At 47.5% G+C, this 27366-nt stretch overlaps 1 protein-coding gene across 5 annotated transcripts in view; it reads right to left on the bottom strand.

The window, feature by feature from the left end:
* LOC128121113 (S-adenosyl-L-methionine-dependent tRNA 4-demethylwyosine synthase TYW1) overlaps positions 1-27366 on the bottom strand; it is a 168880-nt gene that overhangs the window by 116309 nt on the left and 25205 nt on the right. For all 5 annotated transcript variants that reach the window (XM_052755580.1, XM_052755578.1, XM_052755579.1 and 2 more), the window contains 4 exons: positions 22861-22979; positions 21347-21456; positions 11519-11696; positions 10808-10943 (listed from right to left, as the gene is read on the bottom strand). In XM_052755580.1, coding sequence (XP_052611540.1) covers positions 10808-10943; positions 11519-11696; positions 21347-21456; positions 22861-22979 — 543 coding nt within the window. The remainder of the gene's footprint in view (positions 1-10807; positions 10944-11518; positions 11697-21346; positions 21457-22860; positions 22980-27366) is intronic.

Raw genomic sequence — 27366 nt, 5'->3', positions numbered from 1 at the left:
TCTCCTAGGGCCTGCTAAAGTAACATCCAATATTAGTCATCACAGGAGGGCTCTCGAAAGGGGAGGGGGAGCTAAGGCTGAGTGAGTTTGTCTTCTTAGACCCTCGTTCCCACCAAAGCCTTGGAAAAACCTGCTCGAGAAGAATGTTTCATGGCAGGCAGAGATCTTCATGCTGAATTTATAAAAAACCATAGTAACAGGTGAGTGTGGTGACATACGCCTGTAATCCTAGCACTCACAATTGAAGATCACTGTCACAGGGTGAAGGAGTGGGTCCTGGGGCAGAGGGTACTATATAGAGGTCAGGGAACAATGTCACCAAAATCAGTAAGTGGATGCTCATGGTGGGGCCCTGCCCAGATGCCGCGTCAGCTCCCATTATTCACAGCAGCACACTGACTTGTATGTCTGGAGAGATGGACAGAAAAGCAAATGCCCTGGCAGTATTCCCAGAGACACAGCCCATCCGTCCGTCATTCCTGCGGTAAAGTCACAGGAACAGAAGCGGCTGAACCCAAGGCACATGGAACACAGGGTATGGGGAAACACTCAACTCAAGCATCACAGGTCTCCCCAAACTACCACAGCAGGTCAATCTGACAAGAATGTGGGGGGACTGTAACCACACATCCCTCAGATCAAGCTAATAAACTCAACAGCAGATCTACTTTGCAGAAATACTGCTTAAGCCAACCCCTGAGTCTGAGTTCCAAATAGTAAGAAAACAACCCCCTTCCTGGGACTCGATTGTTCAAACACAAGATTTGGGAGCTCAGGAATGTTTAGATTCTTTAACAAAAACAAAATGAAATAAAAGACTGATTATAGGTGACCTGGTCCTTAGCTGAAGCTTATCAAGTTCCCTCTCTGGAACATTTATTAGTGACATGTACCTGGAGGGACAGAAGTGTTCCTCAAAATCACAAATGACAGCAAGCCAGACCTGAAAGAGGACAGACAGGGCCCAGGAGATGGCTTGGCAGCTAAACAACACTTGCTGAACAAGCCTGGAGACCTGACTTCCACCCCCGGGTCTGGAGGGAAAGCAAAGGACCAACTCCACAAGGTCGTTGTCTAAGTTCTATGTGTGTCTAAATTACACACACACACACACAACAACAACAATAACTGTTACTATTATTATATATAGAAGTTATATATATATATATATATTTTTTTTTTTAAAGAGGGAGCTGGATTGATGGCTCAGCAATTTTAAAAAAAGGTATTGTTCTGGCAGAGGACCCAAATTCAGTTCCTAGTGTCCATATCAGGTAGCTCACAACCATTTGCAATTCGAGCTCCAGGGAATCTAATGTCCCCTTCTGGCCATTGCAAGCATTACAGAAACACACAAACGCGCACACATGCGCACACACACATGCACAATCAAGCAAACAAATAAATAAAAGTTTCAAAATAATACCTATTAGAAAATGACTCGGTCCTTGAAGTAAGTCTCTAAAGTTCCCTCTGTGGAAAGCTTATTAGTGAGATGTGCCTGTGGGGAAGACTGGAGAGTCTGGCTTTTTAAGATGAGTCAGAACTGATAGCAGGCCTGGTCTTCCAGAGGAAGGGCAGACAGCTCTGAGGCACTGACATGCTGTGATCCTGCCTTTCATCCAGACTGCTTCCCTAAGGGCCGCTCCCTCCTAAACAACACGGAGAAGGGATGCACTGGCCAAAGGATGTTCCAGGTCCATCCCGGGCCAGGCAACCCACTGAAACAGATGAAAAGAAAGAGGGAGACTAAACAGCACTGATTAAAAAGACACAGAGAGATGGCCTCACGGCCAGGAACTGGACTTAGATGTCTGTCAGGAAACACACGGGACCAAAACTAACACTGACTCGAGATGTCCACACGCACCAGAATTCTAGCGGTCACCTGATGTCTCAGATGGGAGCTGACCCATTTCAAAAGGAGGTAAACGTGGTGAACGAAAACTAAGGTGACAGCTTTAGAATGCTTTAAGAAGTAAATGTACCCAGACATGGTGACACATGCCTACGATTTTAGTACCACAGGAGGACCTGAGTTCAAGGCCATACATCTGGAATCCTTGCCTTAAACGAACAAACAAATAAAGAAACAAATAAAATGGGGACAGGGCATGGCTGTGTAAAAATAAAATCAGCCGCATAATAACAAGAGATTTTTAAAACACAGAAGTGGGGGATGGCTTAGCAGTAGAACCTTAAAGAAGTAAGGGGCTGGGGCGTGGCTTATAGTTGGCACCTGCCTGGGCTCCCCCAGTGAGGGGGACGGGGTATGGCTCAGTGTAAAGCACCTGCCTGACATGAACAAAACCCTGAGTTCCATCCTGAGCACAAAAATAAATAAAGTAAATAAATAGGTTCACACACACACACACACACACACACACACAGAAACTATCAGGGCTGCAGCTCAGGTGATGCATGGAGCCAGCAGTAGTGTTGCCTGCCATGCACAAAGCCCCTGGCTCCCATCCCCAGCACCACACAAACCCCAAAGATTGCTCTTTATTTGAAAGTGCGCATTTCTGACTGGTCCCAGGTACAGCCCATTTTTCCCTACTGTGTGGCTGGACTTAGGAACAGAACAAGTAGCTGGATAGAAATGGTATTTACTCCAACCCAGTACCTCAAGGACTAATTGAGTAATTCTTCTATTCCTCTGAAGGCAAAGGTGTCTTTCCCACACATAGTGCCTTCTCGCAGGCCCTCATCAGAGGTGCAAGTTATCTTTAAATCGCCATAAATCAAACAGACCCCCAAACGGTCTCTAGCATCTTCATTTCCAGAAAGCGCTAATAAAGGTTTCTCAGACGTCGATTTGAGAAAGTGCTTCCTTCCTTCTGACTTCAACCAGTCAAAGACATTAGCTCCTGATCATTCTTTTTAATTCCCCGTTCCCCTTAAACTCTGCTGTTAATAAATCAAACCTGATGGTTCTCATAAGAGAGTTTGATTCTAATCTCCAAAATGGGGACGGCTGGCCTCGAAGTTTAAACCAGGCCTAGAGATGAGCAGCCTTGAAGGATCCCACTTGCAAAGAAATTAAAGGTTATGAAGAGAGCTCATCAGAAACGGGGCGGGGGGGGATGGGGGGGTGGGGGGAGGGGGGAGAAGGAGCCACTGAGGTCATCAAGACAGCCTCAGGGATAAAAGGCATTTGCTGCCAAGCCTCACAATTTGAGTTCAATCCCCAGGCGCCCCCACATGGTGGAAAGAGAGAACCAACTCCCAAAAGTTGTCCTCTAACCTCCAAACAAGTACACACACGTACACACACACATGCACACGCACACGCACACGCACAGGTAAATAAATGTGAAAAAAAATGTAATGGCCACTGTCAGTGATGAAGGGCCAAAGGCTTCTGTTGCCAGCACAGCTGAGAACAAGAAAAGCCTTCCTGGAGGTGCAGCCCATGCCCCTTACCCCAGGGTAACTCACTTCTTGACACCCAGGCAGCACCAGAGACGGTCACAGTGCAGACCTCCGAATGCATGACCTTTCCTGGGTCTACCATACACATCCAGCACCTCCCCTACCACTGACTACACACTGGGGCGCTAACTTTTTCACTCTGAAGAATAACAGTAAAATCGTGGTTTCCTTTTCTCAACTACACACACAGACCGGTTCTCTCTGTAGAGTGGCACACCATTCTTTTTCCTTACTAGGTTGAGAACTCTTAACTGCTCACTTCCCAGGTGTCTCCTGGGCTGATCTGAGTCAAGAGCATCGCTGCTTTGGGTCCTGTTCTAGTTTTCACTCTTTGGTATGATAAAATACTCTGGCCAAAAGCAATTTAGAGTACGGAAAGATTCATTTGGTTTAAATTTCCAGGTCACAGTCCATCACTGATGGACATCAGGGCAGAAACTAGAAGCAGAGGCAGGAGAAACCAGAAACTCAAGGTCACTCATGGTTACAGAGTAAGTCTGAGGCCAGCCTGGGCTACATGAGGCCCTGCCTTTAAACACACACACACACACACACACACACACACACACACACACACACACACACACACAAAGCATGATAGCACTTATCTTTAATTTCAGGACTTGGGAGGCAGAGGCAGGAGATCTCCATAGAGTTTGAGGCCAACCTACTATATAAGCCAACCAGGGTTACATGGTGACACCATGTCTTGATAGATGGATGGATGGATGGGTGGGTGGGTGAATAAATAAGAACATACATGTAGCACAATAATAAAAAAGTATTTCATCCTGGGAAGCAGAAAGTGGCATACCTCTACAGAGATATAAAATAATCAACTGTCTTACAAATACATTTCTGTCTTAGTTTCTTTCTCACTGATGACATCTATCTGAAAGAAACATCTTAAAGGGGTGGGGCTGGAGAAATGGCTCAGCAGTTTGTTGCTCTTGCAGAGGACCCAAGTTCGGTTCCAAGCACTCACCTGGCAGCTCACTTCAGTCTGTAACCCCTGTACCAGATGATCTGGCACCCTCTTCTGGTCTCTTTGGGCACTGCATGCACATGGTGCACAGACACACAGGTAAAAAAACTTCTACATATAAAATAAAAATAAGTATTTTTTTTAAATTTAATGACTATACTCTGTCTCCCATCTCCAACAAACCACTGAGATGGTTTCAGTAAAAACCTTGTGTATTTCCAATATTTAAGCTTCTACTTTTCCCCCTTAAATGAGTTGATTCCCTCTTTCCTTTTGATTATTCTTGTGTGTGTGTGTGTGTGTGTGTGTGTGTGTGTGTGTGTGTGTGAATAGGCATGCAGGTGCATATGCAACTTTGTGTGTGCACATATGTACATGTGTGCACTCACCTGTGTGTGTGAAAGTTGAGGTTAGAGAACAGCCTTGAGTGTTGTTTCTCAGGTGCTGTCCACCTTGGGCTGGGAGAGTGGAAGGCCAGAAGAGAGCATAGGATTGCCGGGAGCTGGGAGCCACCTGACGCAGGTGCTGAGCTAGGACCTGCTGGGGTCCTCTAGGAGAGCAGCAAGTGGTTAAGTGCTCAACCATCTCTCCTGCCCGTGTGTGTGTGTGTGTGTGTGTGTGTGTGTGTGTGTGTGTGTGTGTGTGTGTGTGTGTGTTGAAACAGAACTCTCAGTGACCTGGAGTTCTCCAAGTAAGCTAGGCTGGCCAGGAACCCACCTCTGCTTCCCCAGTGCTGCGATTCCAAGAACACGCCACTATGCCTAGCCTTTTACGTGGTGCTGGGAATCTGAATTCAGACCCTCACGCTTGCTCAACAGGCATTTTACCAACAGTCACTGCCCACCCCTCTCTTAACTCTCCTTCTTCCTGACTTCCTTGGGCTTTTTGCTCCTTGCTCTCAGGCTGTGTGCACGAATTCCCTGGTGGTAGACCACAAACCACCTTCAACCTCAAGCATGCTTCCTTCTTCTAAGCAGTCTGCTGGAGTTACTCGGCGGCATTGAACAAGCCATCCAGCTATCAGAGCACATTTTCCAGGCTTCCTCAAGCACAGTGTGGCTAAGGAACCGAGTCTGGCCAACAAAACACCAATGGAAGAGTTATACAAGTCATCCAGGGGATGGAGGGACGGCTCAGCACTTAAAAGCGTATACTGCTTTTGTAAAACACCCAAGTTCAGTTCCCAGCACCCATGTCAGGCAGCTCACAACCACCTGGAAATCCAGCTCCAGGGGCTTTGATGTCTATTCTGGCCTCGACAGACACTGCACTCACATGCATATACCAGCACATAGACAGACACATATACACATAATTAAAATAAATCTTTAAAAGAGGTTGAATGTTGAATGCTAAGGGAAAAAAGGAGGACTGGAGACAGCATGCGAAGCCCCTTGCTCACCTACACCCAGGCATTGATCTCAGACATCTCTCTTTCTGGAATCTGCCCTGTGCGGCTGATCTGAATCCAAATGCCACACTCCCCTCAGGTTTGAATCTGGTTATTCATGGACTATGATTATTTTCACTGTTTTACAAATATTTTTGCGTGTGTGTGTGTGTGTGTGTGTGTGTGTGTGTGTGTGTGTGTGTGTGTGTGTGTTTTTCAAGACAGGGTTTCTCTGTGTAGCTCTAACTGTCCTTGAACTCACTTTGTAGACCAGGCTGGTCTTGAACTCACAGATATTTGCCTGTCTGCCTCCCGAGTGCTGGGATTAAAGGCGTGTGCTACAAATATATATAATGGTAGCTTCAGAACCTTTAGCCTTATCTGTGGGTAAGAGCTCTTACTGCTTTTCCAGAGAACCAGAGTTTGGTTCCCAGCATGTACATAGGGCAGCTCTCAACTGCCTGTAACTCTAGCTCCAGGAAACCAGAAGCCCTCTTCTGGCCTCCTCAGGTACCTGCACTCACATGGCATACATTCTCTTTCATGCGCGTGCACGCGCACGCGCAAATAGTTAAAAAAACAACTGAGTTGAGTTTCTGAAATACCAGGGCCTGAGCCCTGCTTGTTGGTGCTTTCTTGGTCTTGCCAATAAGAAGTCATGCTAGATAGTAAACAACCTACAAATGCCCCTCTCTCTTCCTCTCCCCTCTATCTTGAGGAGAACAAGGGCCTCCACTCCCTTGTGGATTATTGCCCTGGGACCAGGATTATCCTTACTAGACATTAAGCACCCAGTAATTAGTTGTTGGGTGAAGTGACAGTTGGTGTGGTTGAGATATCAGCATTTGTTCATGGACGGGTACGCAGAACTGCACACACCTCTAAGAGGGCATCATCTTCTAAAATGCAAGGTATGGGGCTGGGGAGTAGCTCAGTAGCCGAGGGTAGGCTTAGCACATGTGAGGCCGAGTTCAATCCCCATCATCAGGAAAAACACAAACACACAAACACACAGAGAAGTCCTGTCTCAAAAAAACCAAACAAACAAACAAAAACCACAGGAGGAAAAAAAAAATCTATAAATGTTAGAAGGCAAACCATTTTTACCAAGAACTACTACGACATGATCCAATTTGATTAAAAAGAGAGAATATATATATATATATATATATATATATATATATATATATTCACACACACACACATATACATATTATGATCACAACAATATATGCACCCAAAATCCAAGCTTATATAAGGGTAAGTATGTGGCAAGTTCAAGGCCAGCCTTAACTACATGAGACCCTGACAATCAATCAATCAATCAATCAATCAATCAACTGGAAAAATTAAAATGGATTATGTATCAACTAAAATCCTCTGAAGAACTTCTTAAAACTAAAAGATAAGCTTCCTGTACATGAAATAACCATTGCATAGACCTGTGCAACATGTAAAACAACACTTCCAGGCCTAACATCAAAAATAAAGTTCAGCAGAGGGCCTTTGCGCCAGCACCAACCAGAAAGTGCCTGTCTTGGTGACACCTAGTAATCTGACCACACCAGACTCAACTGACTCCAGTGGTCCACCATCCATATCTGCAATGACATTCATTTCTTGCACACAGTTCACAGAAAATAAACATAAATTTTGCCCCTGCAAACATTCATTTAAAACACTGGGTTGAAAGACCTGTGTGCAAAGTCAAGTTTGGATATTAAACTCATGTTCCACTGGAAAACCAACGACCTCCAGGCAGAGAATCTGCAGGGAGCTGCCTGGATTTGGGAGGCATTTAGAAGATATATGGATGTTAATATTCTTTATATGGTATGTGAGCCAAAAGTCAAAGAAAGTGCATATAAAACTCTATTACCTTGTAGACAGACAGGTCTTGAAAACCATTTCTCATTTTCGGATAGTAGGCACTGCCGTTCAAGCCCCAATCTTCTCGGGGTTGACCTCAATATACAACTAGCTTGGAGAAAAAGACAGTTTACCAAACCAAAAAAAAGTATTGTTTCCTGAAAGTCACCCTCTGCTATGTGTATTTATAGTCAGCTGGCTCATCAAGATGGAGAAATTTCTGGAATCAATTTTCCAGTGCTACACAAACCACCATCATCATTTCAGCAAACTCCCAAAGATAAAGAACAATTACAAAATATGGCTATTCTATGTTGGGGACTTTGGTAGGGAGGTTGCTTTGCTCCGAGACAGTCTCCATAAACAGGCCAGGTGGCAGAAATGTGAATGGTAGAAGGTGACCTCAAAGCTGGGGAAAGGGGGAGGCACACAGAGAGAGAGACAGACAGACAGACAGAGTGTGCACACAGAAAAGGTTAGGCAAGACAGTCCCAAGAACACATACCCTGTGACCTGATTCCTCCAAACAGGCTCTGCCTCCTACTTCTCACCACTACCAACGCCATCACCAAGGGAGGAATCTTTGCGTTAGATCAGAGCCCTCAGGACCAACTGTCCCTGGATCTGACCTCACTGACCCAGTCAGAGGTGCACTGCACTTCATTCTCTTCCTTCTCCAGGAGTCTCTCAATCCAATCAAACTGACAATCAGGATTAACCACCGTGGGGCTGAAGAGATGGGCGCAGCAGTTAAGAGCACTTGCAGAGGCCTCGAGTTCAGTTCCCAGCATCCATGTCAGGCAGCCCACAACTGCCTGTAATTCCAGCTCCAGATCTGATGTCCTCTTCTGGTCTCTGCAGTCAACCCGACATGTGAGCATCACACACGCACGCACACGTGCACACACACACACACACACACACACACACACACACACACACACACAAATAAAAATAGCCAGGGCTACACAGAGAAACCTTGTCTCAAAAAAGAAAAGAAAGATCACATTACATTTCTTTACTCACTTCTTTATAGTTCTCTTTACTAGCTCCCAATTTCAATATTCAGCTTGTAACACTTTCCTAGTCAGAGATGAGGTCAAGAATTAAATGTTCGTTTACATGCGAATTGTGTAAACACTGGTTTGTTTAAATAGTAGGCACAGGGTTGGAAAGATGCCTACAGTCTGTAAAATGCTTGCTGCCCAAGCAGGAAGACCTGAGATTGATTCCCAGAACACACAAAAAAGCTGGGTGTTGTGATATGTGCTTGTACCCTAGTGTTACAGAGACTCTGATTATTTAGGGTCTCGGGCCAGTGAGAGACTGTCTCAACATAACCTGGGGGACAACATCTGAGGTTGACCTCTGACCTGCACACACACACACACACGTATACCTGAGCACACATAAACACAAAATGTTAACTACTTCAGAATGCCCCATTCATATATGTCAAGCATCCCCTTCACAAGTGAGTAACATAACCCCAGGACACCGGGCCATCAAACCACCCTACCGTCGGGAGTTTTCCAAGCTAATGTTTGCTTTTGGGCTTGGGGGTTTTGTTTGTTCTTTGTTTTGAGGGGGACAGGGTTTCATTATGTATCCCTGGCTGGCTTTGAATTCACAGAGAGATAAATACCCGGGGTATAAAATTCAGTGACAAAGGACTTGCCTAGCATATGTGTGGTCTCAGCTTCAATTCCCAGCACCACAATGAAAAGAAAAAAAAGTACACACAAGGGCCAACTATTTCTAAGAAGACAATAAAATTTTTTTGAAGGTTCTTTCTAGTATGACTGTGTATGTGTATATGCACATGAATGCAGGTGCCTGCAGGAACCAGAAGAGGGCATCAGATCTCCGGGAACTAGAGCTACAGGTAGTTGTGAGATGCTGGGAACTGAACTCACATCTTCTGTAAGCAGTAGAGGCTTTTAACCACTGAGCCATCTCCCGAGCACCAAGACATTAAATTAAGATGTTCTGACTTCAAATTACTTATGAGCTCACACTAACACTCACTCATGAGCTCACACTGACACTCAGCCACTCATGAGCTCACACTGACACTCAGTCAATCATGAACTCACACTGACACTCAGTTACTCATGAGCTCACACTGACAGTCACTCATGAGCTAACATACTTGATTCCAAAAATTTCTGGAAATCAGTTTTGTACGTAAGATTATTTGCTGACATCCCAAGCAGGCATGCTGCAAGCTGCTATCCAGAGCACTGCACCACCGACCTTGTGAAAATGTTCTTCCAAATGCCATAGAGCCAACACACTGAAGGGAAACCTGGTAAGGAGCAATCGCATGGGTAATGCTCCTTGCTCCTCAACAATCTGAAGATTTTCTGAGCCAGAAAGTAAGCCAGGAAGCTAGTAAGATTGTTCAATGGGGGAAATCTCCCGACACAAATGCCACAGTGAATTCAATCCCAGGACCCTATCAACATACTGAATGCAGCAGTGGGCATCTATAATCCCAGCACTCATACAACATGAATCACCAAAAGTTTCGGGTGAGCTAGCCTGGACACCTCAACGGCACAAACAATAAGAAATCCTTCCTCAATGAAGCAGAAGGAGGGAACCGACTCCCACATGCTGTCTTCATGCCATGGTGTGTGCGCATAGCCACACATCACACTCTCCCCACCCACCCAATAATACAAACTCATCTTAACCCTGACAGTGTGGGGCTGGAGAGGGCTCAGCAGTTACCAGCACTTGCTGCCCTTGCACAGGACCCAAGTGTGGCTTCCAGCATCCATAGGGGACGTCACAACCGCCTGTTACCCGATGCCCTCTCTGGCCTCTCAAGAGATGTGGTTTGGGGCACTAGTTACTCTTGTAGAGGCCCTGGCTTCAGTCCCTCTCACCCACGTGGCCAGGAGATCTAATGCCCTCTTCTGACCTCCTGGTGTACAAGGCGTGTACATAGTACATATGCAGGCAAAACACTCACATACATAAATCTTTAAAAAAAGATGAAGAAAAATTCAAAAGAAAAGTAAGCGTTTTAATCTTCTCGTATTTTAAAGAGAAATGAAGTAAACATGGCTCTGTTCATTTCCCTTATTAACTTATTTTTAGGATGACGTCACAAGTCTTACCTTTGCGGCTAAGGCTTTCAAACTGTCTAGGAACCGCTGCCAGAAATCTTTGAAGAGTGGGCGGTCAATCTTCTTCAGGCTGTCTTTGGTGCTAGCATCCACGCTCACGTACAGCTGAGTAACTGGCGTGAGGTTCCTTGGTAATGAAACAGGAAACAAAGAGAAAATAATGGCCACACCAAGAATTTCACAATATAAAATCTACAGTCTGTAAGAGACAACTCGAGACTGCACTGGTCTAGAAGGGTCCACTTTGCCCACGTGCCCAAAGCAACTATTTTGTTTTGTGCAGATAGGCAAGCACTCTACCACTGAACTATAGCCCAGTCCACAATGATTTTATAACATGACACAACGGGAAGTCTCTGATTATTTTTTAAATATCTGGACATGGAGCCTAATAAAATGAAAACCCTAATTATTTGAAACTGGTTCATCTTTGAACACTAGGTTTTAATGGAAAATAGATGAAATAAAGCCTAGCTTGAGACCTGCAGCCAAGGCATAGCACAGTTAGACAGGCCTTCCTCATGAGCTCTGCCATGCACTCATGCAGATGGAAACTTCTAACTATGTAGTGTCTGGATCAACAGGCCCCTGCATCCTCAGGTCACTGGAGGAATCTCCAAAGGGCAGGAAAAGGCACCCAGCCCACATACCTTATGTGAGGAGCACAGAGCCACACCCAGATTGAGACTCCAGACAGCTCACCTGATTTCCTCGGGGAACTGTGCGTTGGTAACAAGGAAGCTGGAGATGCCATGCTGGTGGAGCAGCTTCAAAAGCCGGTTGATCTCTGGGTACATTATGGGCTCTCCCACGAGCGACAGTGCACAGTGCTTGACCTCCATCCCCTCTTCGAATCGCTCTGCCTTGAGCCCTGGCACACCTGAGCACAGAGCAAAGAACAAAGTCAGAGCAGGGGATAGACACGGAGAGCGCCACTTCCACGTCCACCAATGACGCCTTGACCTTAGAGGGAAAATCCTTCTCTGTTTTTCCGAACAGGAGCTCACTCTGTAGCCCAGGCTAGCCTGGGCTCTCAGTAACACTCCTGTCTCAGCCTCCCCAGAGCCGAGATTACAGGAGTGAGCCACCACACCCACCTTAAAACTCTATTCTCACCAGGTGGTGATGGCGCACGCCACCGAGTGAGTTCCGTGACAGCCAGGGCTACACAGAGAAACCCTGGCCCCAAATAACAACAACAAAAAGCCCTTAGTTCCCTTCTTCTTTTTAAAAAAACATTTATTTCATCTTCTGTGTCTGGGTATTCTGTTTGCATGTACCACATTGGTGCAGTGCCCAGGGAGACCAGAAGAAGGCATTAGATCCCCTGGAGCTGGAGCTAAAGAAAGGATGGTGAGCTGTCATGTGGATGCTGCAAACTGATCCCAGGTCCTCTGCAAGAGCAGCAAGTGCTCTTAACCACTGAGCCATCTCTTCAGTCCTGAAACTTAATTTTCTTAAAACATGATTGTGGGGGCTGGAGAGACGGCATGGTGGAAAAAAGCTCTTGCTTCACAACCGTTAAGGATCTGAGTTTGGATCTCAGCACTCGGCTAGGAAGCTGGGCATGGCCACACAAACCTCTAGAACCCTAAGCACTAAAGGGGGGAGGCACAGGAGGATTGCTGGAGATGGCTGTCTGTCAGCCTAGCTCCATGTTCAGAGAGAGACCCTGTCTCAAAGGAATAAGGACACCAGCCTCCTGCTTTGCCCTTCTCACACCCACCCATCCAACACAAAGACTGTGAAAAGGACCCACCTCAAAGAATTTCTGTTAGGACTAAATGCAAAAAACATAAAGATTTCCAGGACACTCGGGAGGCAGTGGCGGGTAGATATATCTGAGTTCAAAGCCAGCCTGGTCCACATAGTAAGACCCAGTCCCAAAAGACTAATTTTCTTCCCATGAGACCCACTCACTAGGAACTAGTTATTGTAACAACACCTTGACCCTAGTTTACTGAACATCACATTAATCATGATTAGTTGGGGAGATGGCTCAGTCAATAAAATGTTTGCTAAGCAAGCATGAAGACCGGAGTTTGATCCTCAGGACCCCTGTAAAGAAAACAGCCTGCGACCAAAAGAAAAAAGAAAAAAAGGCTGGTGTACACCTTTAATCCCAGCTCTCAGGAAGCAGAGGCAGATGGACCTCTGTGAGTTCAAGGTCAGCCTGATCAACATAGTGCATTCTAGGACAGCCAGAGCTACACAGTGAGACCCTGTCTCAACACAACAAAACAGAAACAGGGGACACAGAGCCAGGAGAGTGCCCAAGGCCCAAGCTAGTCTCACCTACTTGGTAAGCTTCAGGCCCCTGAGAGACCCTGTCTCAAAGCGAACAAACAAACAAAACAACAACAACCAACAAGAAAAAAAACCAGGATGGGCAGAGCCCAAGGAAAGACAATGAGGCTTCTTGCTTATGAGCTCAAACACTCGCATGCATGCACATCCAAGCATGCACCACACATACACACACACACATACACACATACACAGTCAGTGAGTAATATCACTATCACTCCAACCATAACAGAGAACAGAAAATGTACTTGGAAATATGAACATGAAAGTAAGTGCCCCCATGGCCCCTCCCTGCCCAGGATCCAACCACCACAGAACGGTCAAAAATCTAAAACTGACAGATGACATCTTTGTGTTCCTGACACTCTGCATGAACATTTCCTGTCAGGATTTCTGGGTGAGTTGTTTTTTTTCCCTTGCGTTATTGAAATCTAAGATTTAACTCAAATAAATCCAAGTTTTAAATAAAACTTGATCCTTAAACTCAGTCTGTGTTGCCAAGACAACCTAGTACTGAGCCTAACAGTCCTGGTTAACTTTAAACTCCCCGTGAACAGCAGAAGGGAAGGGTGTGGGTCTACCCTGAACAGCAAAATCAGCCTCCAACTTGCAATGGGGGACGATGAAGTGCTGGCTAGACCTTGAGGGACTGGGCAGAGGCACTAGGCTCAAATTCTGACTCTATTAAGAGGCCAGTTTGGTGATCTTGGGCAGGGCTCCGGCCTTCTCTTCTCCTAATGGTTATCATGGTGAATGGAGAGGGAGAACATGAGCAAGAATTAAGTTAGGGGCTGGGGCTTGGGCTCAGCTGGCCAAGTGCTTGTCTATCAGGAACTGGGGGTGCACACACCTGTAACCCTAGCATTTGGGAGGAGGAGGCCGAAGGACCACAAGTTCAAGGTTATCCTTAACTACATGGTGGGTGGGAGGCCAGCCTGGGTTACATGAGACTATTGAGGGCGGGCAGTGGTGGCACATGCCTATAATCCCAGCTCTCGGGAGGCAGAGGCAGGTGGAGTGAGAACTCTGTGAGTTTAAGGCCACCCTGGTCTACAAAACACGTTCCAGGACAGTCACAGTGGGTAAACAGAGAAACCCTGTCTTGAGAAACTAAAAAAGAGAGAGAGAGAGAGACAACACACACACACAAAAATAAATAAATAAATAAATATGAATAAATAAGCAAAAATGAAGGCTTGCTGGTGACATGGAGCAAGATGGAGACAGTTGAGGGACCAGGAATGTGGCTGGCGTGACGTGAGCTCCAGCCGAGTCTATGAGGAAGGCATCACCAGCAGGGGTTTCTGCTGACTGGACATGTGCATGGGAGAATGAGGCGTCCCAAGGAACGGTTTAGATTGTGTGGGCTGAGTGACAGAACTCTGACCAACAGGAACAAAGGAAGCAATCAAACCACCAGGATAACCAGAAAACCCTGAGCGACATGGAGAGGGAAACTACATCAAGTGTTCAAAGTCATGAAGCTGAACCATCTGTCAGACAGCCAAGTGTACACACAGTGTGCAAATGTGGGTTCTAGAAGAGAGGACAGCTTCCAGAAATCACACACACACACACACACACACACACACACACACACACACACACACACGGAACGTGGAGAAATATACACAAGCACAAAGCAAGCATACACACAACACAAATGCACAAACACATGTACACACAAATGCATGCGCGCGCACACACACACACACGTGCATACACACATAATCCAATTTACAAAATCTTAACCCTTTTGAGTTTTCCTCATTTTGTTGTTGCTAAGCAACTTCTGCACCGTTTCCCTCCTCCTGGGCAGCTTCCTCATCCTGAATCATCACAAGACCAGTCACCAGATGAACTAAGGAGCAAACTGAAACGGGGCTTCAGGATTTAGCCTAACACCGGAACAGCAGACCACATGAACACAAGCACGAATCAGGGATACACTGCTCCGAACACAACATCCTTGTTTCTTTTTTGCTGCTTGGGACGGGGTCTCACTGTAAAATCCAAGCTGGCTTCAAACTATGTAGCCCAGGATGTCCTGGAACCTTCTACCCTCCTGCCTCAGCCTCCTGAGTACCAGGACTGTAGGTGAGCCTCACCATGCCTGGCTCAAGTATCTCCGTATCTAAAGTCAGGGCTAATCAGAAACGAAACATTCTCTTCTTTATTCTCATAATGATATAGGTCCTGGCTAAACACCTTGCTGAGACTGACAGCCATGTTTGATGGAGACCTCACAATGTCAGGTGTGTGTATGTTTGCACTGATGCAAGTGTATGCTCAGTGTGGAGACCAGAGTACAACATCCTCATTCCTCAGGCACCAGCCATCTTGTTGAAACAGGGTCTCTCACTGCCTGTAGATCCCCAAGGAAGCAAAGCTGGGAACCCCAGGGATCCATCTGTCTGTCTCCCCCGGCACTGGGATTACATGCACACACCACCATGCCCAGATTCCTTTTGTGGGTTGTGGGGACTGAACTCGGGGCCTCATGCTTGCACAACAAGCACTGAACGATCTCCTCAGCTCTACAATGTCAGGTTTGTGTTTTTTGTTATCCACTCCCCGACACACCCCTTTCATAAATCAGTTTCAGGAAACAGGGGCTGGAGAGATGGCTCAGAGGGTAAGAGCAATTGTTGCTCCTGCACCAAACCCCGGTTTGGTCTGAGCACCCACATGGCAGCTCGAAACCCTCTTCAACTCCGGTTCTGAGTGATCAGATGCTGTTTTCTTGCTTTAGTGGTCACCAGGAATGCACACGGTAGGTACACAGACATACAAGCAAGCAAAACACTCATTCACTTAAAGGAAAGAAAAGGAAAGCAAGCTGCACATGCTCTCTCCAGCTCCACGCCACTTTCCGATCGGCCTTCAGCAAGCCTTTTGTGTGTCTGTTCTAAGGACACACAGGAACGCTAGCAACAAATGTCCATTTCCTTTGCATCCTGGCAACCTAGGACATTCTTAACAGTGCAGTCGCCACTTGGTGCCCCCGGGCTCCTTCTCTGGGACTGGCGGTGTCAGGGTGGTGTCAGGCAGGGGACAGGGTAGCGTGGGAGAAGACACTAAATTACACTGCAGTTCTGACCCACTTTTGATCAATGTGCGGTTAATTGTGCTTGTGTGTAAAGATGGTAACAAAGGGCGTGAGAAGAAAGCTGTCTTGATGGCTGGGTGAAGGAGCTGAAGAGACAATGATTGTCCACTCAACTGAGAGCACAGAGCATTGGGGAAAAAAAATCAGAGACTATCTTCAAAACTGGCTCTAGGCTGGCCAGGGTGCTAATGTTAGAAAACCAGGGACAATGGGCAACAAGACCCATGATCCCTCCTGTCCTCCAAAGCAAAACCATGAGAGCAGTGGGCCAGCCCCACTGGAAGGGTGGGTGCCTTCCTGGCAGGGAAGGACCTCAAGCCAGGATAAAGGACATTCTTTCTGTTGTTGTTAGGGTTGTCTTTATTTGTCTGTTAGTTTTTGTTTTTGAGACAGGGCCACATGTAGCCCAGGCTGGCCTTGAACTTGATATCTAGCCAAGGATGACTCTGAACTCCTGATCCTCCTGCCTCCACTTCCCAAGTGCTGGGACTACAAGTGTGCACCACCACACTTGGTTTTTGTGGTCTAGGGCTAGAGCCCAGGGCTTCATGCACATGCCAGGCAAGCCCTCTCCTGGCTGAGTCACACCCCCAGGCTGACAGGCACTGATCTAAGAGTGTAGCTGGGAAGACAGGCTGGGGTGGAGGTGCCCAGGATAGCTGCTGAGAGGAAAAGGGAGGGTTTCAAGAATGGAGATGCAGGCGGGTGTGGGGGGTTGGGGGGTGGGGGGGTGAAGAGGAGGAGGAGGAGGAGGAGGAGGACAATGAAGAACAAACTGTCTAAGCATTTCTGGTTACAACATACAAATGCCATATTAATCTGCATATGCCTAAATGACACTAATATGCTCCTTCTCTTGGCTTCTCTGTCTCTGGCCCCTCCCGCCCACCTCTTTTTCAGTTTTATGAGGCAAGTCTCAAACTCACCATCCTTCTGCCTCAACCTCCTGCTGGGAAATGGCAGCACAGACACATGCCCAGCCAATAAATCTATGCTGTCTCCCAATCGACTTCTCCTTTCGTTGACCTTAGGAAAGTGCATCTCCTGCTCTAACGAGGCGGTGAGAAACACACATTTCCTTCTGGTGTGGTATCTGAAGCCATGGCTGTTATGGGGCAGGGAGAGAAGCAGTGATGCCCGAGAGGCCTGTGCCACAGGAAACACGCTTCTTCGAGGCCAGTCTCCAGGGACCATTCAGACCCAGGGAGGCCAGAGCAGACCTCCTTCTTCACACTCAAAAGGAGACCTAGAGTTTTATCTTTAGAATTTAAGAGCAAGCTGTGAACCTGGGTACGGCAGTACACATCTGGAATTCAACATTTGGTGGGAAGTTGAGACAGGAGGATGGAGTTCAATGGCAACCTGGCCTACAAAGTGAGACCTTATCAAACAAGTAACTAAAGCAGGCTGGTGCAGACTTTAGTCTCAACACTCAGAAGGCAGAGCCAGGCAGATCTGTGAGTCCGAGGCCAGGCTGATCTACACAGTGAGTTCCAGCCAGCCAGAGCTGCATGATAAGACCCTGTCTCACAACGACAACTAGGGACAGGAAGATGGCTCAGCAGGTAACAAGCCTGGCAACCTCCAGTTAAACCCCTCGACCCACGCAAAGGTAGAACTGCCTCCAAGAAGCTGTCCTCCGGTTTCCACGTGTACGCCATGGCACAAGCGCGCGCACGTGCACACATACACACACACACACACACACACACACACACACACACACACACTCACATAGGCACATACAAACAGACACACAAATACAAACAAAAATTTTTTAAATTAAAAATTGCAGGGCTGGAGAGATGGCTCAGTAGTTAGAAGCGCTTATTGCTCTTACAGAATCTGGGTTTGGTTCCCAGTACCCCTAACTGCAGCTAACGAGAGTGTACAATTCCAATTCCAGGTTGTCTGACACCCTCTTCTGGCCTCTGCACGTACTGCATGCACATGGTGAACAGACATACATGCAGGTAAGGACACCCATACACATAATACAAAAATAAGTCATTTTTCCTGGAACTCACTCTGTAGACCAGGCTGGCCTCGAACTCACAGAGATCCGCCTGCCTCTGCCTCCCGAGTGCTGGGATTAAAGGCGTGCGCCACCACCGCCCGGCGGTTTTATTGTTTTTTATTGCTAAATATGAAAAGATAAAGAAGTCTTTGATGCTAGAGGAGTCAAGACCACACAGATTGACAGCTGTCATTCACTGTTCTGTATAGCTCAGAGGACGATCTATGCTAATGGCTGCACTTTCAGTTTTAATGAGTTTGTTAGTTAGATAGCAAGCCATTAGAAAAAGACACACAGCAAGATGTGGATGGATGAAGGGATGGGGGCTCATGGTATCCAGCAGAAACTGAGTACGGAAGCCAAAGCAGCTGCCTGGATTCCAGATTGAACGCTCTCCCCCGTGGCGGAGAGTCTAGCTTCTCTCTCTCTCTCTCTCTCTCTCTCTCTCTCTCTCTCTCTCTCTCTCCCACTGCAAGCATTTTTATGTCCTGGGGTGAACACTAGTGACCTCTGTTGGAAATGAGTCACCTCCCAGCTGTCCTCAAGGACACACTGTTTCACTCGTAGTCTGTTCTACTGTTCCCTTCCCTCCCCATCACAGAACTGTGTGGAGAAGGGGACCTGCCCATACACAGACAAGGGACCTTGGAGGACACTTCAAGACAAACATGCTTGGGTCTGAAACATCGGGAGCTGGGGACCTGCAGCCAGGCATGCTTCGACAGTCCGCTTCTTAGTGAGCTCAAACAATACAGCTTACCAATGTACACACTACAGTCACCGTATAAAACCATCATGCTGCAAGACCACCAGTCTGTCTACAGCAGGCTCTCAATCCTGCACCCAAGTTCAACAGCATAGATTTCTAGAATCCTGTGAGAAGCACACACTTGCTAGCCATGGTGGCCCACACCTGTCATCCGAGCACTCAGGAGGCTGACGCAGGAGGATCAGTTCAAGGCTAGCCTGCGCTACGCAGCAAGACCCTCATCCCAAAAACAGAAAGAAAAGTAAAGAAAGCGGAACAAGAAAAGAAAGAACTGTACATTCACAGGCTCCAGCTCTAGACTTCCTCTCTGGGAAGGAGCAGCAGTCGGTGTGTGAGCAGCCCCAGATGGTTCTGACTCACAGTAGAGTCTGGAGCCAGTGCTCTCCAGCGAAGCCAAACAGACTTAAGTATTCGGCAGAACTGAACTGGGAAACTAGGAAATGAAGGGCAGAATTTCTGCTGCATCACTGTGGGCTATGTGGAAGACATTTTATTAGGAGCACCCCACTTCTTCTGGGGAATTCACTAAGAAACCCTTTCCTAGCCAACTCCACCTCACTGATCATATCTTTTTTTTTTTTTTAAATGTAATTACTATTTTTTTCCTCAGGCAAAGACTCACTATGTAACATGGCCTAGAACTCCCTATATAAACCAGCCTGGCCTTTAAATTCAGAGATCCATCTGCCTCTGCCTCCTGAGTGCTGGGATTAAAGATGTGCGCTACCACATCTACCTTATTTTTATTTTCATTATGAGTATGGATGTGTGTCCAGGGGAGAAGAGGTATGTGCACGTGAGTGTAGTACTGCCTACAGAGGCCAGAAGAGGGCACCAGATACCCAGAACTGGAGTGTAGGGAGAGTTAGTTGTAAGCCACCTGGAGTCCGGGATGGGAACAGAACTTCAGCAGCACACACTCTAAACCGCTGAGCCCATCTCTCTAGCCCCAGGACCAACCATACCTACGAATTCTCCACAGACTGAAGTATCAGGTCAGTTCACACAGCCAGCTCGCGCTCACCAAGCAAAGCAATGGCTTTCAGGACGATGGCAAGCTGACTCCAAGAGAAACTTCCAGCACACCTCATAAGGGCTAAGCTGTGGCTGGAATTTCTTAATTCCTTTACCTAATGGAAATACAAAAGCTACAAGGGCCCAGAAGGATAGATGGATGGATGGATGGATGGATGGATGGATGGATGGATGGGTGGGTGGGTGGGTGGGTGAGTGGGTGGGTGGGTAGGTAGGTTGGTTGATTACTTCTTTCATGGTTTTCCACACAGGGAGATTTACAGTACTGTGGGGACATGTATGTCCTTGTGCTCACATGTAAGCACTAGGGAACCAGGACTGTTAAACACACGGGGTTGTGTCTTCACAGGGAGAGATGTATTACCTGCTTTCCACCCAGCAGGCTGGGAACAGGTGAGGTTAACAACCCGGTGACTATTTGCGTTACCTTGTGGCCAGGCCACAGCAGATTCCCCCAACCCAGACCCCGACACGAGCTTGTTTATCTTACGCCTGTTTCCTCAGTTACTCTCCCGAACCCATCGTTACGCAAGAGTCACTTGTACCTTACTAAGAGTTCCATACAGTCATGTCTTAAGCTCTGTTGTGCACATGGGACTGAGTCCATTATCACCAGGAAACGTCTTTCCAAATCGTGCTGTGCTTAAATACACCTAAAATAAACTACTCAGGGTCAGACTCTCCAAGTTTAAAACAACTCCGGTTACTGAGTGTTGAACCGAACTGCCTTATCTCTCACCGGCCCACTCTGCCGGCCTTGGTGTTTGCAGAGAGCCCCATACGGTACAGACAAAAATCCCACTGAAAGAAGAAGAGAGGCCACTCTTCCGTCACTGTGACCCAGGCTGTGCTGACAGGTACTAGCATTCCTTTTCAGAGAGGATGTGGCTGGGGTGGTGGAATGTTTGCCTAGCATGTATGAGGCCCTGGCTTCCGTCCTCAGCACAGGATAAAACCAAATGTGGTGATATACACCTGTAATCCCAGCACTCTGGAGACAGAGGCAGGAGGATCAGAAGTCCAAGGTCATCCGCCACCACATAGCAAGTTCAAGGCCAGCCTAAGATGAGTAAGACTGTCTTAAAATAAAATAAACAAACAAGCCGGGCGTTGGTGGCGCACGCCTTTAATCCCAGCACTCGGGAGGCAGAGCCAGGCGGATCTCTGTGAGTTCGAGGCCAGCCTGGGCTACCAAGTGAGTTCCAGGAAAGGTGCAAAGCTACACAGAGAAACCCTGTCTCGAAAAACCAAAAAAAAAAAAAAAAAAAAAAAAACAAACAAGCAGGCAAATACCTTTGAACTGTTTAATCATGTTCTGATGGTTCTCAATGGCTTCCTTCAAGATCAGTTCTGGCTGGTCCATCTTCCACCGCCATTCAGTGCCCACAGGATTGGTGTGGTGCCTGTAAACACAATGCAGCGTGCTAAGGCCCCCTGTTGTGACATCACATCGAATCTGCTGTGACCAGCTCATCCAACACAAAGCCAGAGTTGGTGTCCCGATAAAAGTTCCACTGTTCATGGATTCTCCCTGAATCATGGCACACGGCAGAGATGAAGAAAAAGGCCACTCAGCATCCTACTCGGTTCTTGGCTCAGAGTCAACTTCAGGTATAGGTAGACCAAACACACTAACCTGACTCTGATTACTTATTTATAGTTATGTCTGTGGGTGTATGTGCACCTATTTTGAAGTACCCAAGGAGCCTAGAAGAGGACATCAGATCCCCTGGAGCTGGAGTTACAGGTGGCTGTGAACGGCCCGACATGGGCGCAGAAAACCAAACACTGGTCCTCTGAAAAAGGAATGCATGCTTCTAATTGCTAAGCCACCTCCAGCTCCTCTCTCCTCTTCTAGTCAAGCTAACTGAATACAGACACAAGGGTAAGGTGACCTGTGGCCAGCACATTCCCAGAGAAAACTGACCATCCCTAACCCACAAGAGGAGAGCAGAAGCACTCAAGGTTTAGAAAGGACAACCTACACCAAGCACTCTTGAGTTTCTCGAGAAGAGTGGGTATGGCTTCTCTTTCTGTACTCCAGTCTCTGGTTTGAGACAGATTCCCATGTAGCCCCGGCTGGCCTCCAATTCCCATGGAGAGGAGTGCCTTGAGCCTCTGCTCCTCCAGCCCCCATAATTGCAGTGCTAGAATTATGGTGTGACCACCGTACGGGGTTTATGCACTGTTGGGAATGGCAGCCAGGGCTCCGTGCACGAGAGACACTCGCTCTACCAACTGAACCACACCCACAGCATTTCTTATTCTCTGGCAATTTCTTTTTTCTTCAGTGTTCTTTAGAGTTTGCAAAACACGTGGGCCTCATTTCTTCCACTTACGATTTTCGTTTTCTGTGTGTATCTGTGTGGTTACATAAATGTGCAGGTGACTCCGAAGGGCAGAAGAGAGCGTGAGATCTCCCTAGAGCTGGAGTTCCAGGCAATTGTGAACTGCCTGATGTGATAGTTGGGAGCAAAACTCAGTCCTCTGTAAGAGCAGCAAGTGCTCTTAACCACTGAGCCCTTCTCCAGCCTCCTACTTACAATTTTTAAATACTAATTCAGTTAACTCACTCATGGACTATGTGGTTGATATGCTTCTTAAGAATTTAGGTGGGGAGGGGCAGGAGAAGGGGAGGGAGGAGTGGGAACAGGGGTTGGTATCTAAAGGAAAGAATAAAAAAAATTATAAAATAATAATAATAATAATTTACTGGAGACTGATCCACAGCAAAGCCCTAATGTTGAGTCCAACATGCCCAGGGCAGTGCCCAGCCTCCGGTCCCCACTCTGTGCATCTCCACTTACCGCCAACAGAAGACACATTTATTTGCACACGCCAAGCTCGGGGTGGCTTCCATGCAGCGATGGCTCTCGATGCCGTAGAATGTGTGTTTGTAGCAACCTCCTCTCCCCCGCAGCATTGACTGTGACAAGCAGGAAACAGGTCATCATTTGAAGAAAGTAAGAGAAACTCAACAGCGAGGCACTGTTTGTTTGCATGCTTTAGTTTTCTTACTTATTATTACCATGTATGTGTGTGAGATGTATGAGTGCAGGCTCAGGCGTGCCAAGGCATGCGAAGGTCCAAAGACAACTTCATGGAACTGACTCTTTCTTCTAACTTCATGTGGGTCCCAGAGACTGAACTCAGGTCACAGCAAGACCTTTACCCTCTGAGCTGACCTTTACCCTCTGAGCTGTCTCGTCAGCCCAAATACATCATTTTTAAGACGACACTGTACGGTGAGATGGCTCAGTAGGTAAGAGCAGAACTACAGGACCTGAGTTTGCTCCCTGTGACCCACAGGGTAGGATGGGAACCAACACTTCCAAGTTGTCCTCTGACCTCCACCGTGTGCTGTGGCATGCACGCGAGAGCACGCGCGCGCACACACACCCACACCAAGTGTAGTAAGTCTTGTTTGTGCTTTTCCCAGTGTGTCCCCACTGACAGCATACGTGACCACGCTCCTTCAGTTCCACTCTGTCTCATTTTTATCCTGCTCCTCCAATGGCGTACATGTTGACTGAGTATCTCATTAGTCCACAAATCTCCGAGGCTCCACTTCCCATTTTGTTTGCTTCGTGTCTACTCTACTTTGATCTCTGTGGTCCAGACGGGGTAAATCCTATTGACTGGTCCTGAGTGCAAACTGTCCCATTGATCTGCTGAGGTCACAGTACACAACCTGCCACCCCCGCTTGACTGCTGAGCCCTCAGGAAGCTGTTTCATCTGTTACTCTGCTTCCCTGTTGTACTGGGCCTTCTCGGTTGTTTTTTTAGCCTTGCTCTTCGCTGGGCTATGTTCCTCTTTCATTTGTTTGACGATCACTGATAGCTGATTGCTGTAGCTGTTTCAGCCCGTCCCATCCATTGACTCAGCTGCTGCTGACAGCAGTGGTTATCTTTTGTTATCCAAGTTATAACTTCCTCAGTCCTTGCTGTGACAGGTGATTTTTCTGTATCGTCCTGGGCATTCTGTCAGTGAAGAGATGCTAGACCAGTGGTTCTCAACCAGTGGGTCTCGACCCCTGAGCGGGGGGGGGGGGGGGGCATCAAATGACCCTTTCACAGAGGTTGCCTAACAGACATCCTGCATATCAGCTATTTACATCACCATTCATTAACAGTAACAAAATTACAGTTATGAAGTAGCAATGAATATAATTCTATGGTTAGGGGTCACCACGACATGAGGAACTGTATTAAAGGGTCATAGCTAGGAAGGTTGAGAACCACTGTTCTAGACCCTTCTTTCACTTTGGCAAGGAGTTACTTCACTGAGCCAGAAGACAGGTCCTGTGCTGTGCTTTCCCCGGGAACTCAACTTCCCTAGCCTTTACAGAGGACTTCATCTTGCATGACCCCTGCTGGTCCCTGCTGGTCCCTGCTGGTCCCTGCTGGCCCCTGCTGGCCCCTGCTGGCCCCTGCTGGTCCCTGCTGGTCCCTGCTGGCCCCTGCTGGTCCCTGCTGGCCCCTGCTGCTCCCTGCTGGCCCTGCTGGCCCCTGCTGGCCCCTGCTGGGCCCTGCTGGCCCCTACTGTTGTTGAGGGAACAGGGTTTCCCCAGCTGGCTCACTGGAAGACAGGCGTTTCAGGCCAGTAGACTTCTCAGCCTGGGCTCTTCTGTGGCAAGGCTTCCTCTGGCCTGAACACTCTGCAGAGAGGAGACTCTCAGCCTCCCAAGGACAAAGGGGCTGCCCTGACTGGACACTACAGTGGCATCACCTTGCAAGCGTCAGGCCCGCAGGGAAGGAGAGCACATCTCAGGCTAGGTACTTCATGGGGGAATGGTCTCTTCTCACTGCCACTTGATCTACTGATGTCTGCAGACAGAGTGGGAACTCAGGCCCAGCTAGACGGAAGAGCACATGCCCTATCTGTTGTTAGTGGGAATCTCAGCGTCCTTTGTCAGGAGAACTGGGCCTGCCCAACTCAGCTGGAGCGACTCGCCTTCACGCCAGGAAGGAGTTGAGCCTAACGAGGCTCAACTGTGAAGCTGAGGCAGCTAGCGCTGGCCTCTGTCGCCATCTCCTTTCAGGTGAAGGACATGAGACGTCCTGCTTCTGTGATGCCCCCCAGTTCTGGCGTCCCAACCCAGAGAGCTGCGCTCCTCTTAACCACCCCCTTCCCCAGAATACCTCAAAGCTATGCTTCTCTGGCTAAAGAGTCCCAAACTGTCCCAGAAGATGATGCCCAAGCCCTTACTGGCATGTTCTGTGATAGCAGCCAGGTCCCTGATCTCACAGGCTCACAACTCTGAATGTGGAAATTCAGAAGACGGTGGCAGATCACTGCTTCTCTCGGTAACCTCATCTTCATCCCTCTCTAGACCCCAAGCGCTGCTTTGGCTCAGGGCTCTCAACAGTCTCAGCTCTATTGTCTGTCATTGTGACTGACTTCCCCACTACAGAGAACTCATATTCTCTAAACGAGCAGCAATCCATGACCCTGTACCACAACTAATTAGTGGCACCCAGTTCAGGGACCTGCCACCTAGCACAGGGTCTCAATCTCTGACTTCATATGAAACTGATACCTAAATTAGAGACTGGGGTCACTCATTCATTCACACACTGTGTTCAAGAGAATTAAGCTGTGCCACTATCTAAGACTTCACTCAGGTTTGTGACAGCTGCTGCTGGCTGGGCTTCACATCTCTCCTTGCTTATCCTGTCCTCCAGGAAGTCAACACGAGAACTTTGTTTGTTTGAGACAGGGTCTCAAGTATAACAGGAAGGTTTCACACTCTCTATGGAGCCAAGGATGATCTTGACCACGTCATCTAAGGATACTGGGGTTACAAGGGTACATCACCACACCAGTTTACCCAGTGCTGGGAATGAAGGAACTCAAGGCTTCAGGCATGCTGGTCAAGCACTCTGCTAACTGAGCCACACCCACAGCCCCACGGACTTACTGATTTGCAGCTTTCCCACTGGGCTACATCACAAAATGTTTTATTGAAAAACTATCATCGTGGTCTTGTGTACACAGGAGGACCTGTCAAACTTGGTTCTCTCTCCCACCATATGGGTCATGGTTATTGACTCAACCAGTCAGATTGGTGGCAAACATCCTTATACACTGAGCCATCCTGCCAGGCCTTGGGAGTATTTGTTCATGAACAGACATGGGAATGACAAAAAGAGATGGGGTGGTGGCTGCCAGCTGTTGTCCCAAGCAAGAGCTGCATAATTGCTAATTGGAGAGCAGAGCCGCAAAGCTAGAAGAACAAGCCACTGGTGGACAGGGACAGAAGAGACTCCAGCACAAATCCCCACTATCAGCTCCAGAGTCACGGGGAAGCTTCAAGCAAGACAGCTCACATGCAGCTGGACTTCAAGGTTAACCTGGCCAGATGTGGTGGTGTGCACCTATAATCCCAGGACTCAGTGGGATCAGAAGTTCAAAGTCAGCCTGGGCTACACAGTAAGACCCTGTATCCAAAATAGTCAAGAAATGAAATGAAGAAAAACTGCCAGTAGAATTCTCATTAACGTAAGCTGTTCTAAAAATTACTGCTGACATCGCATATCTTGTTAGTAATTCCCATGAATAAAATGAATGAATGAATAATAATCTAACCTGTAATACTCACATGTTAAAATTGTTTGAGGTTGCCTATCACTTACCCTGAATCTGTCACCACAGGTCTGCCAGCCACCTTAGACTAGCTCTTCTACGGCAATTATTCCTGTTTTCAATACATCGCCTATTCCAGTAGGAATAGCTTAAAGAAGACCATCTCCAAAGTCTTATTACAAATTAGAAACAGGGCTGGAGAGATAACTAGTAGTTAAGACCACATGGTGCTCCTGCAGAAGTCCCAGGTTCAGTTCCCAGCACCCACAAGAGGCAACTCGCAACTACCTGTAATCCAGCCCCTGAGGACTTGATGCCCTCTTCTGGCCACTGAGGGTACTACACACACACTAGAAATTAAAATAAAATAAGAAATAAAATGCAGGCCTTAGCTAGTCATGGGACTTCAAAAAAAAAAAAAGGTCTACTTTCGCCGGGCAGTGGTGGCGCACACCTTTAATCCCAGCACTCAGGAGGCAGAGCTAGGTAGATCGCTGTGAGTTCGAGGCCAGCCTGGACTACCAAGTGAGTTCCAGGAAAGGCGCAAAGCTACAGAGAAACCCTGTCTCGAAAAAAAAAAAACAAAAAAACAAACAAACAAAAAAAGGTCTACTTTCTGTGTCAATCCATCCCAACCCCCCACCAAGTGTCATCACAGGACTCTACACCAACTCCAATTTATAAATGAGGCCTGAGTCCTTGCTGAGTACAGCCTCCTTCCTCACCT

The sequence above is a fragment of the Peromyscus californicus genome, unplaced genomic scaffold (genome assembly GCF_007827085.1).
Source record: "Peromyscus californicus insignis strain IS unplaced genomic scaffold, ASM782708v3 Scaffold_2__1_contigs__length_46816999, whole genome shotgun sequence".
Lineage (NCBI taxonomy): Eukaryota > Metazoa > Chordata > Mammalia > Rodentia > Cricetidae > Peromyscus > Peromyscus californicus.
The sequence above is the reverse complement of the archived record's forward strand: the minus strand, read 5'-3'. Positions and strand labels throughout refer to the sequence as shown.